At 43.3% G+C, this 19,936-nt stretch overlaps 1 protein-coding gene across 1 annotated transcript in view; it reads left to right on the forward strand.

The window, feature by feature from the left end:
- The window catches only part of LOC121282075, a 56,792-nt gene that overhangs the window by 13,283 nt on the left and 23,573 nt on the right, over positions 1 to 19,936 (forward strand). The window contains exons 2-4 of the mRNA XM_041195506.1: positions 15,981 to 16,100; positions 16,373 to 16,438; positions 17,906 to 18,058. Coding sequence (XP_041051440.1) covers positions 15,981 to 16,100; positions 16,373 to 16,438; positions 17,906 to 18,058 — 339 coding nt within the window. The remainder of the gene's footprint in view (positions 1 to 15,980; positions 16,101 to 16,372; positions 16,439 to 17,905; positions 18,059 to 19,936) is intronic.

The following is a 19,936-nucleotide window of genomic DNA, read 5'->3' on the forward strand; positions in this document are numbered from 1 at the left end:
TGGATTTGCATAGTGTGTTTCATGGATTCACAGCACTGTGGGTGTACCTGCACCACATGAAATGCAGCGGTTCAAGAAGGCAGCTCACCATCGCTTTCTCTAGGGCAATTAGGGATGGGCAATAAATGACGGCCCATCCAGTGACACCCACATCCCATTAAAAAAAATCACAAAGTGCTTTGCAATTATTGAAATATTTTTGAAGTGTATGCGCTGTTGTAATGAACATATTGGAGGCAACCAATATGCGCACAGCAAGCTCCCACAAACAGCAGGAAAAGAAATGGCCAGACCATCTATTTCAGGTAAATATTCCTGTCCTCTATCCCTACTTCTCCCGATGTCCACTCTCAGTCTTAACTCGAAACCCCACAGACAATCAACTAATAATATCTAATAACGCATGTAATGCATGTGTTATTAATGCATTATGGTTCTGGGAAATGCAGTCGCAACTGCACCTGCACATGCCTACCACCAGATGGGTCATCTTAAGATCCAGAAGTTGTGGTTCCTCACACCTGCACCCATGCCTCACTAATACGCTCTGAGGGCAGTATGCAACAATTAAACCTGCCCATGTGCTTTGGAAGAAAATGCAAAGATTGGATGTTTACATTAATGAGAAAGTAGTGAAGGGTTTGGGTGAACAGAGAGATCTAGGGAGTAAAATACAAAATGCACTTAAAAAATCTATTGCAGGTGAAGCCATATAAAAGGCTAATACATATTAGAACTTGGTAAATAGGACAGAGAATACAGGAATAAAAACACAGCAATAGACTTACACAAAACATCGGTTTAAGCTACAGTTTGAGTACTTTGCAGTTTGGGGCATCTCACTGTAAAGAGGACAGCAAAGTCATAAGGAGTGTGTAGCATTCACCAAGGTGATGCTCAGGGTGGGTAGCTTTAGTATAAAATGAGCCTTTGAGATACTGGGACTATTTCCATTGCAGCAGAGAGACTAAAAGTAGACTTAATAGAGGTTGTTAATTATACATTTGATAGAGTGACGAGAGAAATGAACGTGATTTCCTTTGGTTAGGGAATCAGTGTTAAGGAGTCATCAATTCACTCACTGACAGAGTGAGGATGGTGGTTGGAAGACATTTCTTTACATGGAGGTTATTGAAGCATGTAATGCTGTGCTACATAAAATAGTTGAGGCTGAGATTATTGCACTGTTAATGATAAATTGGATAAAAGTTTGAAGAAGAAAAAGATACTACTCTCTGTGCAAGGGTCAGTGAGGCTATTTTTGGATTGCTGCAGCAAAGAGCCAGCACAGATGTGATGATGTGAATGGCCTTCTCCTCTGTTGTAAACAGATATTAATTTTGGTGGGTCTGCTGATTCCTAAAGCAATGTTGTCTAAGTTCTTTGATCTTGTTTCCTTCCCTCTGCTTCCAGTCTGGTGCTTTCTTATCAGTGCTAAATAAGATATCTCCCCAGAAGAGATTGGAAACCCACAACTGTGCTCCCTCCTGTCACGTAACATGCTCACACTGTCTTCTTAGCTTTTCCAGAATTACACAGCAAAACCTGACTCTGACCCCTTTGTAACAGCTAGCCATGACTCAGTGAAGCTGAGTCTCTGAGTTAGAAGGTTCCAGGTTCAAGTCCTACCTCAGGACTTGTGAAGTCAAAGATGACACTCTAATGCAGTACAGGACTACTGGACTGTCTGAGGTACTGTCTTTTGGATGAGACGTTAAACCAAGGCCCCATCTGCCCTGTCAAGTGGATGTAAAATATTCAATAGCACTATTTCAAAGAAGAGCGGCAGTGCTAAAACCTAGATACCTGGGCAATAAATGGGCCTCAATCAACATCACAAAGAAAAAGAGATTATCAGGTCATTGGCTGTAAAGCACTTTGGGATGTTCAGTGGCTATGAGAGGCATTATGCGAATTCAAAACTTTTTCTTTTTTATTCTTCAAATCATATTCTTTAACAGCTCAGACTAGTTTATGTATTGTATACATAATCAGATTGGTCGTGACTGGTCAGTGCAGGGTTTATGTATGAGATAATTCATTGTCCTTAATCGGTGAGACAGCCAATAGGGGCAGGTAGCTGTCCATACATTGAGCCTTCCTTGCGGGAGATGCTGTTGATTTTTTACTATTCCAGTAGGTAACTTCAATATTTATCGATTCATGAGGGTTTATTGAGAAAGAAATTTAATGTGGCACAATTAGCATAACAATAGTTGTCATCGCCACTTTTAGGGATGGAGCTAAAAGCAATCATCATTGCATCCCATGAGGTTAGTGCATAGGGTTTAGAATAATGTTCATTAACGCACACTCTGTCCCATGGGAGAGCAATGGTGATTGATAGTATCCGCTTTGTCCAATAGATCAGGGATTAATGGCAAAACCTTAGGACAGAATAGCTGCCATCAGTGAAAGCCACCTTTGGAGCCCAGTGTAAATCCACATTTCTGTGTTAAAATGAAGTTCCTTAACATGCAACATCTTGCTTCCACTATGGGATCGATGACAGAGAAAGATGGATGGGTTGATTGGACTTTTCTCATTTTTAGATTCTTATCTCCACATTTCTAGGGAAATAATTAAGGGCATCCTACTCCAGGTACCACACCTTAAGGTGGTGTTAGCAGCCATGGACTTCCATTGGAATGCTCCATGAACGTGCTTGGCAAAGCACTGCAGTGGCTTGCCCTTGCCTTCTGCAGTAGGGCTGACCAGAAAAATTCCTGCTTTTACAGCCTGCCATCAAGCATGTTAGAAGTATTTACAAGCTGATAATCAACCTGTTTGGCCACATTATGAAGATGCCTTATGTGGCCATCTAGACCCAGAGTTGGACTTTAACCCAGAGTTTCTGGCCCAGAGGTAGGGATGCTATTACCGTGTCATTCCATGCCCCCCCCCCCCCCCCACCCCCTCCATTCCCCTGTAAAATCTGGTGTCAGTGGAGGAGCAGATTCAGGAAGGAAGCAGATTGAAACTCTTATGAATCATGTCAGGGAATGGGTACTAGACTCATGATGTTTGGACTATTTCCAGTGACGTAGGGAAGGCTAAGAGGAGATTTAATACAGGTTGTTTTAATTATGAAGGGTCTTGATGGGCCAAATAGGGAAATGCTATTGCCTGGAATTTCTGCACAGCTTCTTCCTTTATACCACCCAGCGGAGGCTCAGTAGGTTATTACAATCTCCTCTGGGCTGGGGGAATTAAATTTGACCTCAGGATGTTAAACAGCCTCTCTTTATGTTACAAATTTCTATGGTCCCCTCCTCCAGTTAGAGTGAAATTTTTGTTTTCTAAACTTCTAAAAGGCTTAGACAAACCCTTGGGTTTTCCTACAAGTTAATTTCCTCATGAGTAATTGACTATTTATGAGGTTGTCACTGTTGCAGTTGCTTCATCATGTCAGTGATAAGTCTGTAATTTCAATATTCTAATATTTTTAACATTAATTGCAATGGACCAATCCACTGACACCCGTGTTTGCATTCCATATTTTGGAACACTTGCACTGTGTTGGGTGATTGAGAGAAGGAAGAACACACATGCTGAGAATATTGAGCAACAGGCCGAATAGAGAGAACTCTGTCGAAGGGTCATGAGGATTCGAAACGTCAACTCTTTTCTTCTCCGCCGATGCTGCCAGACCTGCTGAGTTTTTCCAGGTAATTCTGTTTTTGTTTTGGATTTCCAGCATCCGCAGCTTTTTTTGTTTTTATTTTAAAAAGATATATGTTCAGACATCTGTTGCCTGAAGTAAAGTGGGATTTTCCGGTCTTGTGACGGGCAGGTCTGGAAAATCCCATCCATTTGGGCCAGACGAGAACATTCGGAAAGATCATTCAGGCCTTCTAGCCAGTGCTAACCCTTCTCCCTTCTCCCACCAACGTCACGCATCTCCGGTGCCACTGTAGCTTTCTCACAAGATAAGTGATCCCTATTGTAGCCATTCTGCAACATAATTAATCCTAACTGGAACCAGATATTAGAGGATTTGAGGCTTTTGTGAACTCACATTTAAGGAAATTGCTTGAGAAAACATTACATGGAAGGGAATTTTAATTGCAGATTCTTAATGAGAAGAAAAGTCTCAAACAACGCTGTCAATGAAATTGGACAGAGTTGCTCCATTCAGCTTAGGTTCGGCTTAGTGCACTGCTTAACTCTTCTGTTCTGGTTTTGAGACGATGGATACATTTTGTTGTTTAGGGGTAGTTCTGACCAGAGGACTGGTTTGGGCCTCACCCACAAGTGCTGGGAAATTGCCTGTGGGATGCCTGTGATTGTTTGTCATTCATGGAGCAGTTTCCTGATACATGCAGCTTCCTACCTGCCCTCAGAAAAAGTGAGGTCCTCCACGGTGTGGTTTTGAGTGAATAATTTGGCTGGCACTTCAGTGCAATACTAAGGGAATGCTGCACATTCAGAGGTTTCATCTTGCAGATGAGACATTAAACGGAGACCTCGGTACGCCCTCTCGAGTGGACGCAAAAGATCCCATGGCACTCCTTTTTGAAGAGCTGCTCTGCATATGCCTTGGAAAACTTTCATCCTTTAACCAAAGCATATTATGTGGTCATTTATCTCATCAATGAATCCTGCAGCCAGGCTTGCCAATCCAACAGTGGTTGTATTTTAAGAAATAACTCATTGGTTGTGATGCACATTTTTTTATTCATAGGACATGGGCATTGGTAGATAGGCCAGCATTTATTGCCCATCTCTAACTGCCCTGGTTTAGAGGGCAGTTAAGAGTCAACCACATTGCTGTGGGTCTCGAGTCACATGTAGGCCAGACCAGGTAAGGATGGCAGATTTCCTTCCCTAAAGGACAGATGGGTTTTTACGACAATTGATTCATGGTCATCAGTAGATTTTTAATTCCAGATTTTTTTTTTTATTAAACTCAAATTCCACCAGCTGCCATGGCAAGATTCAAACCCAGGTCCCCAGACTATTACCCTGTGATCCAAGGAGATCTGAAAGGCACTATATAAATGCACGTCTTTCTTTCAAGTCTTTATTCTAAAAGCTTTGAAAAGTAGGGACAAGTAAAGGCCATCCAGCAAACGAGACAGATTGTAAGAGTTTATTTTAACCACTTTTATCAGCACGCAAGAGGAATGCTGCAAGCTGGTGATTGAAACCACACATCATGCCCAATGTGGTTACTGCATCTTAAAGCCACAACACAATTCTTTGAAGCTGTGCGTCACTAGAGCTGAACTTTTTTTGTTGGTAAAACTGCTTGATTTGCATAGAACGGACACCATTCTCACCACTGTGCCATCTCGTGTGTGGAAGGTCTAACAGTTTCTTGTGGGACTTTCCATTGTTGTTTTCATGTTATGGCCAATGCTCTGGACGCACAGTAAGTGATGAGATGGAACTGTGCGGTACCTGGAGAGAGGTGAGATTTGTGGTTTCATACTGTAAGGGGGGGAAGAGGAGAGGAGAGAATTTAGTGAGCATGTGTGTTCTCTCTCCCTCTCACTCACTCTCTCTCTCTCTGTCTCTCTCTCTCTCTCAGCTCTTTTGGCTTAACAAAACCACTTGTTTAAAAAGTATGCATGTTATCCATGGGCACAATTGCAGATGGGCCTCTGGTTTGAGTAATTCTATGTAGTTTTATGCTCCAGAGTTTAAAAGCAGTACTTCTCGTAAAACTGGGGGTTTCAAACATGCTGTGCCTGTTATTTCATCCATGTCACCACCAGAGAGTGTTTTACCCAATTTGGAAATTCCAACATTCTTTGAAAGAGAAACTGTGAATACCTGACAAGATAAAAGCAAAATCAGAAAATGCTGGAAAAACTCAGCAGGCCTAACAGCATCTGTGGAGAGAAAGACAGAGTTAACATTTCAAGCCCGTATGACTCCTCTTCAGTAACACTTGACAAGGCTTTTCTTCTCTCCCACATCTTCCTGCAGTCATTCAGGCATGTGACAGAGCATGATACTCAAGCAAAGTAACACAGAACATAATCATCTGTTAAAACTAATACATTCTCCACAGGGAAAGGGAGGAATGTTCAGAGGGAGAGCAACCTTATCCCTGCTGTTCTGTAACTACAGCAGGAAGGGGATGAGAATTGATAAATCTGTTAATCACAGAGCATTGTCTAGTGCACAGAAATCCAAAGATGGAACTTTTAAAATAAACCTCCCTATAGTTCAGTGTGAATGGTGTCTTGTTGAGACACGCAAATCGGGAAGACCCTGGTTCAGTTCACTAAGTGAGCCGATCTCAGCCAGAGAGGGTGGTGTTGGGGGGCAATGGAATTGATGCTGGGGTCCCCAATCTGGAATATGGGGCACGGGGATGGTAATAATCAGCCTTGACCACTATCCAGTGAGTCCAATGGAAAGGTGTGTCTGCTGAGGGCACCCTCGTTTCTCAATTGTGACGCCACACCTGGAAATATACCCCCCAGGGTTACCCACTACTCCAGTAGGCACACATGAGGAACACGCTTGAGGATTTTAGAAGGAAGCACAGTGGCAATTCAGGGCATGGTTCACCTACTACAGGAGAAACCTGAGGGATGCTTTGATGACAAAAACGAAGGCAGATCCTTGTCCTTGAGAAGTATCAGTAGCAAACTGGGCGGGAAAGCTCACCTAAACCACAGTGCTACTGATGCAATTTTCACTGTACATTTCGCAGACTCCAAAACATGTGAGACGATCCACTAGAAATGGTCGCATACCTCTTGCTTAGTTACATCCACAAGGTGACTAGGGTTGCTAAGTCTCCAGGATTGCCTTGGCATCTCCAGGAATTGCAGATTAATCTCCCTGGACACTGCTGTAAGCAAACCTTGGAGCTAATTCATAGCGAGATGAAGAACAAATGCTTTATTTTCATTATTATTGATGGGTGTTTAGTTGGTTCTGGCTATCAGCAGGAATTTTCAATACCCAGTGGTATAGTATGACAGTCCGTTATTAATTCCCAGCATTGCCTCTGCATCATCTGTCCAATAACTACGGCCAAACAAATAAGCTAAATGTGGGCTAAGAACATAATCATCAGTGTTCAGTTTGAGTGCCTTATAAACTTCAGTACACCAGCTGGTTGGCCCTCCTTTATGCTGCTGCCCTTTGCCCCAGCAGGGCAGCTGCAGAAGACTTTCAGTTTTATCTGTGAATAGCTATCTATTTTATACAGTTAAAACTGTCCTATGCTTGTTGATCAAGGCTGAAGGGCCCCTTAGATGTATGTATGAAACATATACTTGCATTGGAGGCAGTAGAGCAAAGGGTCATTATATTAGTCCCTGGGATGGGAGGGTTGTCCTATGTTGAGAGGCTGAGTAAGTTGGACCTACATTCTCTGGAGTTTAGAAGAATGAAAAATTTTATTCATTCATGGGATGTAGGCGTCACTGTTTGGGCCAGCATTTATTGCCCATCCACCCTTGTTCAGAGGGCAGTTAAGAGTCAACCCCATTGCTGTGGGTCTGGAGTCACATGCAGGCCAGACCAGGTAAGGACAAGCAGGTTTCCTTCCCTAAAGGACATTAGTGAACCAGATGGGCTTTTACGACAATCAGCAATGGTTTCATGATCATCAGCAGACTTCAAATTCCAGATTTTTATTGAATCTGCTGTGGTGGCTTTGGAACCCACATCCCCAGAGAATACTAGTCCAGTGACAATACCACTATGCCACCACTCCTCATGCAAGATTCTGAAGGGACTTGGGAGGGTAGATACTGAGAGGTTGCTTCTGCAAATTAGAACACAGGGGCACAGTCTCAGGATAAGGGGCTGATCATTTAGGACTGAGATGAGGAGAAATTTCTTCACTTAAAGGATTGTGAATCTTCGGAATTCTGTACCCCTGAGGGTTGTGGATGCTCCATCATTGAATATATTTTAGGCTGGGATAAGCAGATTTTTTGTTTCTTAGAGAAACAAAGGATGTGGGGTGCAATCAGGAAAGTAGAGTTGAAGCCAAAGATCAGCCATGATCATACTGAATGGGCAGAGCAGGCTCGACGGGCTGTATGATCCACTCCTGCGCCTATTTGTTATGTTCTTGGGGGGTCAATCCTGGGTTGCAGCTATGCCAACTTAAACCCCAATCATAGGCTGCCCACAGAGCACAGTTTCAAATAATAAGTCTCGTGGGTATCAGATCTTCTTTCCAACAGAATAACGTACAGGTTTCTGCCCTATGTCTGCAGACTCTCTGTTGTCTGTGCAGTGGAACCAGGGTCTCCTTAACATCAGGGTTTCTCTTCCTCTCTTGGCTGCAGACTTTTAAAAAATTTATTCTTCCGTGAGATGTGGGCATCGCTGGCAAGGGAGGGACTAGCTAAGTTGCTCTTGCAGAGAGCTGTAATGGGTTAGATGGGCCGAATAGCTTTCTTCTGTGCTGTAACCCTTCTATGAATATATGATTCTTGAAAGGTAGGCCATACGACCCAGTAACATCATCTGCATATTTAAAGAGGGCCACCAGCTAAAGGCTGGCACCCTCGTCCATCTGAACTTAAAACTGCCGTCAGCCAGATAGCAGAAGGAGGGCGTGGATAAACCTCCCCTCTCCATTTTAACTGCCCCCATCCCTCCCCAACATGTCCTTGTTTCCGCCAAATGGGGGTTTTAAAATGAAAATGAAGACTCGTCTCGTATTAATTCAAAACATGTTTCGCAATGGTAGCCCCGTGGGTTGCCTTCTATCGGATGGTTGACACCCGTTTTGAATATTGGAGCCTCTGAGAAAGAGTGAATGTAGTGCAAGCTTTCTGGGAGTCAGTTGATACTTGTATAGGATCCTAAAGTCAAAAGAATTTGAAAACCCATTGCTGTAATGAATATTGGAATCCAGCAAATTAATTTAATATCCGGTCAATTAGTAAATTTAAGGAAGAATTTTCTTTTAATTCACTTTTGGATATGAGCATCACAAGCAGGCCCATCACTTATTGTCCAGCCCCAGTTGACCTTGAGAAGTTGGTGGTGAGACTTCTTGCTGCTGCCCTTGTGATGAAGATGCTTCCACAGATGGATGAATATTTGTTCTAATGAAAACTAAAGCTGATAATAACAAAGATAGACAGAGATAGTGAGCAATGAATGCCATCTCTCTGGCATTGCCCAGATCCTATGAGTACACAATAGAAAGAGTCACCCAGTGGAATAGAATTTTTCCAGTGCTGGTGACATCATGAGCGTGGAATGTAACTGGTGGGAGTTAAATAGTATGAGTCAGAAGATTGCAATCATACCCAGAAGCTTTCATGAATTAGCTAGAAGTTTTACAGGATCTTACCTTTTTGGAAATTTTTATAGCTACCCAATAGTCTCAGGAGAGCGAATAGCCTGGGAAGGGAATAAACTTGGTAGAGCCAAATATCCTTTTTCCCATTCCAGGTTTTCTTGGTCGCTATTGAGTCGATAACTATATATATATATTTTTATTCATTCATGGGATGTGGCCATCACTGTCTAGGTCAGCACTTATTGCCCAACCATAATTTCTCTTGAGAAGGTGGTGGTGAGCTGCATCTTGAACCACTGCAGTCCATGTGGTGTAGGAACAGCCACAGTGCTGGAGAAGGGGGAAATTAAAGCCAAGGTGTGAAGCAAGGTTGGTTGCCTCTGCTGATCTGAGGCAGCTACTGGAGTGACCTCTCTGTTTTACAGCAGTTATGGTATTTCCTTCACTTCAGTTTACCAATCATTATCCAATCTGAATGGTTTGAATCAAACAAACCTGCCGACATCTGAAAGAACTTTGTGTTCTGTGAACCTGTACTAGACTGTTCTATTTTCACTCAGTAAGATAATTTGAGAGATACCATTAGTTAACTACTGGTTTGCTTTCTGCTGATATTGACCAGCGTGTCACTGTACTCTGAATCCTGGACTGTCGAGTTGTTAGAATGATATAAAGGCACCAATCACTAATAATGGATTGGGTAAACACATTGTGTGTTCATTTATTGAGACTAGGCATACGAGGACATCTATATATATACTATATACACGTGGATAGGAAGCTTAAAGAAGTCAGAGTTTGCTGTGATTTGCTCACAGGCAAAAATGAAACAGGTTGAATCACATGGCACACTTTGAGTGAAGACATCCTGCTATCCCTTAAAGGCATATTACAGCATGGACTTGAATGTGTAAACATCTGCTGCATCTCATTGTTTTCTTTCAATGTGCATTTGGAAATAAGTCGATTTTTGTCTTGATAGCATTAAGATTAAGGATCTGCCTGCATTGTTCCCATTAAAGACTGTGGTCCGGGAGTATGAGGATCTTAAACATCTAAGTTGGAAGTTCATACCTGCCCCAAGTAACGAATTAAGTTAGTTTGTGTGCTCTGGGCAATGTACAGTGCAAAGTTCTGACTGGGCTTCCTTCATGGTCACAGGGTAGTTCCAAAGCCCTAGATCCTTGGATCCTGATTGCATGGTGCCGAAAACTAATGTAAGGAACATCAGGTTCTGATTACCAGTCTGCAAGCTAACTGCCTTAGTACATAAATTAAATTCAGACTTTAACAACCCTTCCCAATGAGTAGTTCATGCATTTTTTTTCCGCGCAAGTATATAAGCACTTGCCAGTTACCAGGCTGTGTCTCTCTTACTGATGGCTTGAAGCTTACCAATGGTGCAAGTTGAAAACCTGCAGCAATCAGGCAAGACTCTAATGACGAGTTAGTAGATGGCGATGGTGACAACGGTACTTGAGCATGTCTGTGATTTGTAACAGGGTGAAGATTTAACATCAAGTGGTTCAACACATGAAACTCTATTGTTCGCTATCTTAACTAAAGCATTAACATGGTTATTTCCAAGAGTTAACACCTTTGAAATAGCAGATAGTTATTTCCTAGAAGCATGTTAATGAGTCTCTTTATAATTTTATGCAATGCATGTTCATCTCATTAAGATTACAAATGTTACTGTCACATTATTTGGCTACAATATATGTTGAAAAGTATAAACTTGGTGGATTCCAAACGATTGCTTCATTTTTTCAGTTTACAGAAGGTCAAATCTTAAAATTCCGAACACAGTCAAAGTCTGTGTCAACCACACTCAATAATTGATCTTTTTTGCCAGCAAGCTATGACTACTAGCTGTTCATATAGTGGAACCTTCTTTCAATTTCTCGCTATAATCTTCCAAAATCCCTTAAATTCTAGAAGGGTCCCAGTGGCTCGTAAATTAGCAAATGTTACACCTTTATTCAAGAAAGGAGGCGGACACAAAGCAGGAAGCTACAAGCCATAGTGAAGTGACTAGAATCCATTATTAAGGGCACATCAACGAGGCTTGTATCTCTTTCAGGGTAGAAGATTAAGGGATGATCTAATTGCGGTGTTTAAGATGATGAAAGGAGTTGATAGGGTAGAGAGAAACTGTTTCATTTGATGGAGAAGAACAGTGCGAGAGAGCATAACCTTAAAATTATTGTGCGACCATTCAGGGTATAGCAAAGAAGCACTTCTTCATACGAAGGGAGTGGAAATCTGGAACTCTTAGCCTTAACAGCATTCTGGGGAGGTAAAGTCAATTGAAAATTCCAACAGTGAGATCAATATCTTTGTTAGGTATGAGGCATAAAGGGATACAGAACCAACGTGAGTAAATAGAGTTAAGATACAGATCAGCCATGATGTAATTGAATGGCTGAACAAGCCCGAGGGGTTGAGTGGCCTCCTAATATTCCTATATGGTCAGATTTCAAATCAGAGCTAAAGAACCATGGGTAGAAGTAACCAGGTTTTCAAATCATGATCAAAAATAAAGGAAGAAGTTGAATTTATAAGAGTCAGTGCAGACTCACTGGACTGAGTGGCCTCCTCCTGTAGTGTAAAGATTCTGTGATTCTGTAATATAACTCCTTTCTTGACCTCAGGATGTCCCAAAGCACATTACAACCACTGAAGCACTTTGGTAGCGTAGTCACTGTTGTAGTGTAGGAAATGTGGCAGCGATTTTGGGTGCAACATGCTCACGCAAACAGCATTGTAATAAATGACCAGACCATATGTTTTCCATGTTGTGTTACGATACAAATTTCAGCCAGAATATTGAGGAGAACTCCCTGCTCTTCCTGGAATTGTGCAATGGGAATTTTGACATCCACCTCAGAGAGCATACGGGTGATTGATCCCAGTTTAACGCCTCATCCAAAAGACTGCACCACAGACTGTGCAACATTCCCTTAGAGCCTCAGTGAGGTGCCATCCTTGGTTATATGCTCAAGTTTCTGGGGTGGGACTTGAACCTACAACCTCTTGATTCAGGACCGGGAGTGAGCCAAAGCTGGCACTCAGTAGGAAATGACTTGGGGCAGATTTTACCAGTAATGTGCCTCAAGTGAAAACAAAAGGAGAGTTATAAGAGGATATGTTTGGCCACAGAATACATAGTGAAATTCTACATCCTACTGTCTAGAAAAGAGGTTCCCAGCTACAACCTCTCTTTCTCTGCTGCTCTGATCAAAAAAATTTTTCAGGTTCCGTTTTGATTTCTCTGGGACCATTTCAAGTTCTCCACAACATCTTTGCTTATTGTAACTACCTGACATAAAGAAGGGCATTTCCATAATTCCAAAGGGAGTTCTCCCGCTATGGATATTAGATATGTTAGGAAGCTTTTCGAATTAACACTATTTAGTACAGAGTTTTCTAACATGGGCTTTTTCTAACTTCTCTAAAATCCATCCTAGAAATTCAGAGCAATCAGGTTAAGCGTGCCATCATACTGTGGATACTAGTCTCAATCTGACAGACCCAAGTTATACTGCTGGCACTAGAACTTATTCAGCTCAATAACAAAGGAGCTCCCTCTGAGCATGCTTGCATAGATGTACCAAGTTCGGCTTCTCCCTGTCCAGATCATTTACAATGCAGAGCAAAATAGGCAGGATGCCTTGTATTCAAAAGATTCTGTGGTCATCTATAAAGTTCTTTGTAGCTTTGAAATGTTCTAAACTTCACCATAGCAATGATATAAAATATTATGTATTATATATCACTGCTGTCCACATAAAGTGTTTTATATAAAGCCCATTATATCATGGGCTGCAAAACTCATCCCTATAACACCCATAGGTGCAGTATTATGGATGTCATTTTGGTACCAGAATGGTGTCCCCACTGCATGCGCACTCTTGCAACAAGAACGGCATCAGATGCCATTCTGATGAGGGCGTTAATGCCGGCAATAGGTCCATGTGCCGGAAGTGTGTAGAGTAGGTGGATTGTGGCATCAGTCAGGGTGTAATGCTGATTGCATCCCTGAAGAGATCAAACGTCCTCACCGACTCTTGGGACTCTCTGGCTTCTGACCGACCAGACTGGAGAAGGTTCATTCGGGAAGTCCCCGAACACATTGAGAGACTTGGTCGGGAACGTGCAGAGGCTTCCAAATCTCCAAACAACCCATCTACCCAACGCTTCAAGCACCACCTGCCCCCACATGGGGCAGAGTCTGCAGATTGTGCACTGGACTTATCAGCCATCCCAGAACCTATCGATCCGGAGTGGAAACAAGTCATCCTGGATCCCGAGGGTCTGCCTAAGAAGAATGCTGATTTGACACCAGCGCCGCCAATTTCCACCTCCAGCCAATGTCAACGCCTAAACATGCTTGGCTGAGCATGCATTCAGAGGCAGGAAGGACCCCTCACCCCACCCCCACCAGGGCTTTTAAAGGGATCATCAACCACTTTCAGGCTAGTTGCAGATTCATTCTTGCCGGCTCTACCTGAGTTTGTGCTGCGAGTTTTCTAATGCTGTTTAAAATTGGTGAAGTCTGCACTGATTAACGTTGCGCGTGGCAACCGCCTTGGTTATTACATCACAAAGATTCTGGTCAGACCACTCCAGGTCATGGATGCTACAGTTTCCATCTCCCTTAGTCTGAAGTAAGACAGGGAAATTCAGCAGAGACAAGACAGAGGAGGACAAGCTTCTCGCATAGGGAGGAGAGGGGAAAAGGGGCTCTCAGCAGGAGGCCTTATTGACTCAGAGCCTTCAAGGAAAAATCCTCTTGCCTCAGCCTCAGTGAGGAACTATGTGTGTGTGTGCATCACTGTCTTATGAAGGAGGTGCACTGAAATCTGCCACCACTCCCTATGACACCAGCACCACACTTCCCTTTCATCTCACCGTGTGCCATATTTGGGTAAGTGCCAGTATAAGGCAGATCTGTCTTGGAGACATCCATCCTTCTCTTGGCCGAGGGAACATCTAACACATGGAGAAACACATTCCCATGCCTAAGAGTTTCTCAACCTGACAACAAAAAGAAATTGGATTTGACAGTGGACTATAAATTCCATTTCAATCTCCATCTCCAGGACCAGCTCTTCACATCACTTGGGCAGGCGCGTGCCCAACCTGACAGCGCATGAAGTCACGCAAGAAGACATCAGGTGCTTGTCCCAACGTCATCGCGCACCCGCATGATATTTCGCTCAGCGGGTGGGGGTGGCAGTCAGAAGCACGCCCGCCGCCAATTAAACAGGCAATTAAGCCCATTAAGAAGTCAATTGAAAGCAATTTTGACGTGGCACCATTTTACTTGGTCGGGCCAATTAAGGCCCGCCCAGTGCAACGTCTGCACAAAAGCGCTGTGCGCTCCCTGTGCGGGTGGAGGGGGGAATCCCTAAACCCAAGAGTGCGCTCTTTTGCGCACGTGCACGAAAGAGCGCATTCATCTCCCTGAGGCTAAGTGCAGCCTCAGGGAGATCTGTTCTGTGACAAATATTAAAAATAGATTTTTAAAAATTCCCGACAATGTCCCCTCATGTGACACTGTCCCATGAGTTGGGACGTGTCCATAATTTTTACAAAAACTTTAATAAAATTTTTTAAAACCTACATGAAACCTCATCCCGCCCGTGGACGAGGCTTCATGCTTTTTCTAATGCCCGCCAGGGCTCCTGGCCTGCCCGCCAACCTTAAGGTCGGACAGGTAGATCCATTAATTAGCTAAATGACTCTGTCAATGGCCTCAATTGGCCATTGAAAGGTCGGCGGGCACACAGCTGATTTTGCTTCACCCCCACATACCGGAAAATTTAAATGGGGCACGGTGACATCGGGAGTTCCGCCCGACATTACCGCGCATCAATTTACGCATTGGTGAGCTGGCCCCACCCACCCCCCACCCCCCCCCACTCACCAACGGGAAAATCCTGCCCTCTATATCTCATTGAGGATCCCACATGAAATATGTTTGAATGGCGTAGGGTTTCTAATGGACGTGAGCCCAGAATTTGACAATAATTGTCACTAAATTAATAAACTCTCTCAGGATGGCTGGTATGGTACAACTTTGTGAGGTCGGGGTAGAGGTGCATTGTTGACAAAGAGTGGAGGAAGCTTTACTGTGCATCTTATTTTGCTGTTCCTGACCAGGAATTGATTGGTACCAGCATTGTCCAGCACACCTTGATGAAGACAAAACTCACAAAAAGGTTAAAAAAAAGCAAAAGTCATAGACACACACAAAAATGGTGAGAACGTGACACTCACTACCACATGGAATGGTTGAAACAATCACCTTAGAATCATTTAAGGGGAGGCGAGCTAAGCACACGTAACTCTTTTGGAGTTAAAACAATTAAACTAAATTAACAAAATAAGGGATAAATCAAGCACAGCCCCTAATTCAGGTCAGCTGTAAAACTAAGGACAAAGTTTAAAGGAAACTTACAAACATTAAACCAAAATGTGATTAAAGGGGTCGATAAAACACCCCAGTTCCTGCAGGCTAAGCACATGTAGGAGAACATGTTGGAAGGATATGTTGATTGAAGGGATAATGGTGGGGTGGGAGGGGGCTTGTGTGGAGTGTGAACACCAGCATAAACATGTTGGGCTGAATGGTCTGTTCCTGTGCTACAAAGATCAATATAACTCTATGTCTGCATGCTGACTATGTAACTGATTGATGTGCGCAGTTGGTCATAACTGTTTCTGTGTTTTATTCCAGGCACTCTGCTGCTTGTGTCTTGCGTTATTACTGCCTGTTGCTGCAACAGGAAAATGGTGCAACAACCCAAATAACTTCAAATGGCTAACAGAAGAGCTTCAGGATGAGATCAACAATCTGGTTAGAGAAATTAAGCAGAACAATGCACAGCCTTCACTGTGTCATTACCTCAGACATTTCCTGTCATTAATTTGGCGCTCTCACTTTGGTGTGATTTAGAATCTGCACTCATAGCCCCTCATGTCAGTGTTACTGACGTTGACATACCTTTCACTGCTCAGTACAATACTTCCTAATTGGCCCGCACTCCTCGGTATAATTCAGTGCCAATTAATACTAATTGGCCTCAGATATGATAGTTCTAAGAATCTAACTGAATCTCTCTTTCCTAGAATGATAATCTGCTCCCAAGCATGGTAAAATACAGCATCTTTACGAATGTGAACTCTGCTGAACTGGTAAGTGATGTTTATTTTGATGAAATGTTACAGCAGAATAATTAGACATTGGGCTGGATTTAGCTCTCACCCATTGGCAGCTTTGAAGGTGGGGGAGGCCACGTTAAAACCAGCAGGCAGCCTCTCTGCCACGCCCCACCCCCATCTCTCCATCCCTGCTCCCATTACAATTATACCAGTGGCGAGGGGGAAGGATCAGGTGGCCTGCCTGCCGTTAGGCTAACTGATGCCCTTACGTGGACAGTTGATTCCCACTTATGGGCCTTAGCCTGCTGCTATCAGGATTTAATGATTGGCAGGAGAGGTCCATGCCAAGTGAAACATAAATTTGTGAATGACCATTAATTTGTACCAGGTGCATATACTTGTGTAACTTGCAAAGAACTTTGTCCAAGACTTACAGATTAAAGTTGCTAATTACTATAAATGTAAATAATAAAATAAGATAGTCATTCAAGAAAGCCAATAGGGAATTCAGAAGAGACTTTAACCCAGAGAGTGTTGAGAATGTGGAACTCGCTACCTCAGTGAGCAGTTGAAGTGATAATCTGTTCCAGAATTCTATCCTCATACTAAGAAAACAAAGTTGGTGGCTAAACGTCCTATTTTTTCTGGTAAGATTGAAACAAATAATTTTGTTTACAGCAAAGATGACTCCAAAAAAGAATATAAAATGTCATTCACATTTTTGGCTCAAAGTGCTTCAGAACCAATAAATCATTTCACAAGTTTAGGCACTCTTAATATGCAGACAGATTTGGCAATCATTTTGTGCATGGGAGGATCCTCATCCAACGGCACCTCCAACTGTGCAGCATTCCCTCAGCACTGCATTGGAGTGTCAGCCTAGATGATATGCTCAGGTCTCTGAAGGGGGATTTGAACCCTTGATCTTTGGATTCAGAATTGGGAGTGTTAATACTGAGCCAAGGTGACACATGTGCCATCTTCTCTTGACACCATTTTAATAGATTCTGCCACCCTCCAATCCCTTCCTCTCTTGTCCTGAGAGCGACTTTTGCTGTTCTATGGTTCCACAGTAGCTTTCTGTAACCTTATTTCAATGGTTATTCTCCACACATGACCTTAGTGATCGTCAGCAAGTTATTTGATAGTGGCCATTAGACTTTGGCCAAACCTGTACTGATTTAGAGTCTATATGTATTCATATTTTCAATCAAGTGGACAGTGGACTCACAAGTTATTGTTCAAATGTGGGAACCTAGGTTTATTTTCCCCTGTCTAACTCAGCGGTTGTGAGGTCAGTTGTGTTGCTCTGTTTTCTGCTAACTCAGTACAGTTTGCGAACTGATGCCTTCAAGTCTGCACATCTCTGGTCCAAGTGCTTTACTCTCAAAAGAACCTGGCTTCCTGAGCCCATTTCTGTTGTCCATACTGGCACAATGTGAGCTCTCATTTCCACTTGGTACAAAGGTTTAAATCATTCCATTATTTTCTCCCCAACAGACTGATCACTGTTTTATCGTCATCACCTCCAAGCAACTCAACAACACTCTTCTGCTCCTGATGAGCCACTTTCGAGAAAACTCATACACCTACAACCAGACTCAGCTAATGGTGAAATACCTTGCGAAACTTTACAAGGATTGCTCTGATGAAGTATGTGTTTGTCTTCCTTGCTATTGTTTTTTTTAATTAAGTGATGTTGGAATAGGATAGCCCTGTAGCCCAATGATTGAGCTGAGGAGAAATTTTGTCAGTGGGTTGTGAATCTTTGGAATTCTCTACCCCAGAGAGCTGTGGAAGTTCAGTCACTGAGTATATCCAAGACTGAGGTTGATAGATTTTTGAACACAAAGGGAATCGAGCAATTTGGGGGTAGAGGGAGAAGGTGGGGCTGAGGTCAAATGATCTTATAGAATGGTGGAGCAGACACAAGAAGCCATTGGACTTCTTCCTGCTCCTATGTCTTATCATCTTTTATAGATGTTATGAAGGAGGCTCTCGTAGGTGGCATGACTATGGAGTCAGGCACTTTTCTAGGGGGCCACATCACTATCCTGTGGGCTTCATAAATTGGGTGCTCAAACTTGATACAGATAGATGTTAAAAGGTCCAATGGAAATGTCTGTGGATTCTTAAATGTCAACCCTGCGAACTTGGAGGCTCAATGCGGTTTGCTCCTGGACACCCATTCTTAAAGCTGGGACTGACAATATTTTGGGAAGTTGCTCTTCAACATGCCACACAGTTATTTCTTCATTAATGCATCGACAAATGATTTGTACTCTCTGATCTTTGCTGCTGTTTTGTTCCATGGTACCATTGTTGCTGCCCATTAGATGGTTGCTAGAGAGAGGGGTCTAACTCTGTAGCTCCTTAAAAATTAAAAATAGTCAAGGATCCCCCAAACAGAGCCAATGGAAAGTACAATCAGGTTGATGCCTCCATACAAGACATGGGGCAGAATTTTACTGTCGGCGAGCAGGGGGCAGGGCCTGCTCGCCGACGCATAAAATGATGCAGGATGATGTCAGGCAGAACCCCCGACGTCACCCCGCCCCATTTATATTTTCAGGAAGGCGGGGGCGCCGCAAAATCAGCTGCGGGCCCATCGACCTGTCAACGGCCACTTGAGGCCATTGACAGGATCAGTTAACCAATTAAAGGACATGCCCGTCCAACCTTAAGGTTGGTGAGTCGGCCAGGAGCCCTGGCGGCAGCTAGAAAAAATATGAAACCTCATCCAGCGGTGGGATGAGGTTTCACGTAGGGTTTTAAAAATTGTAATAAAGTTGTTCTGTAAATTATGAACATGTCCCAACTCATATCACATTGTCACATGAGGGGGACGTGTAAGCGATTTTTCTTTTCTCTAATTTTAATATTTTTAAAAATCGGGGCGACCTCCCTGAGGCTGCACTTAGCCTCAGGGAGATGTGTGCTTTTTCATGCACATGTGTGAAAGAGCGTACTCTCGATTTTAGGGATAACCCCCCCTACCCCCGCCCGCACAGGAAGTGCATAGCGCTTCCCGCCGGACATCACGCTGGGCAGGCCTTAATTGGCCCGCCCACGTAAAATGGCGGTGCAGCCCCAATCGCTGGCAGCGATCAGCTCCGTGCCCGCCCACGATTGGGTCAGGCCCGCCCACCCAACAAACGGAAAATTCTGCCCATGGTGTAGCATACAATTGGCATTTGGAAGCCAATAATCTGTTGTAGGACAAGTCAGGTAGGGTCTTGCACCATAGCCCTGAGAAATTATCTGAAAATCATCTTAGAATTGTAAAATAATGTTTCAGACAAGGAGGGAGACGCATACAGTCACGGACCGGGAAGATTGGCCTGCTGCTTTGGCAGAGGAGAAGGAGAAAGAAGATAAAGTAACTAAGACTGAGAGCAGAACTTTAGTGTGAAGAATGCGAGGTCTTTCATGACCTGTAGCCCATAGTACAGCACACCAGGCTCACTGCCTTTGCTACAAGCCCTTGCTGTTTCCCCCACCTGTGCCATTCATGATTCAATTCTGCCAGTG

Source organism: Carcharodon carcharias, chromosome 9 (genome assembly GCF_017639515.1).
Source record: "Carcharodon carcharias isolate sCarCar2 chromosome 9, sCarCar2.pri, whole genome shotgun sequence".
Lineage (NCBI taxonomy): Eukaryota > Metazoa > Chordata > Chondrichthyes > Lamniformes > Lamnidae > Carcharodon > Carcharodon carcharias.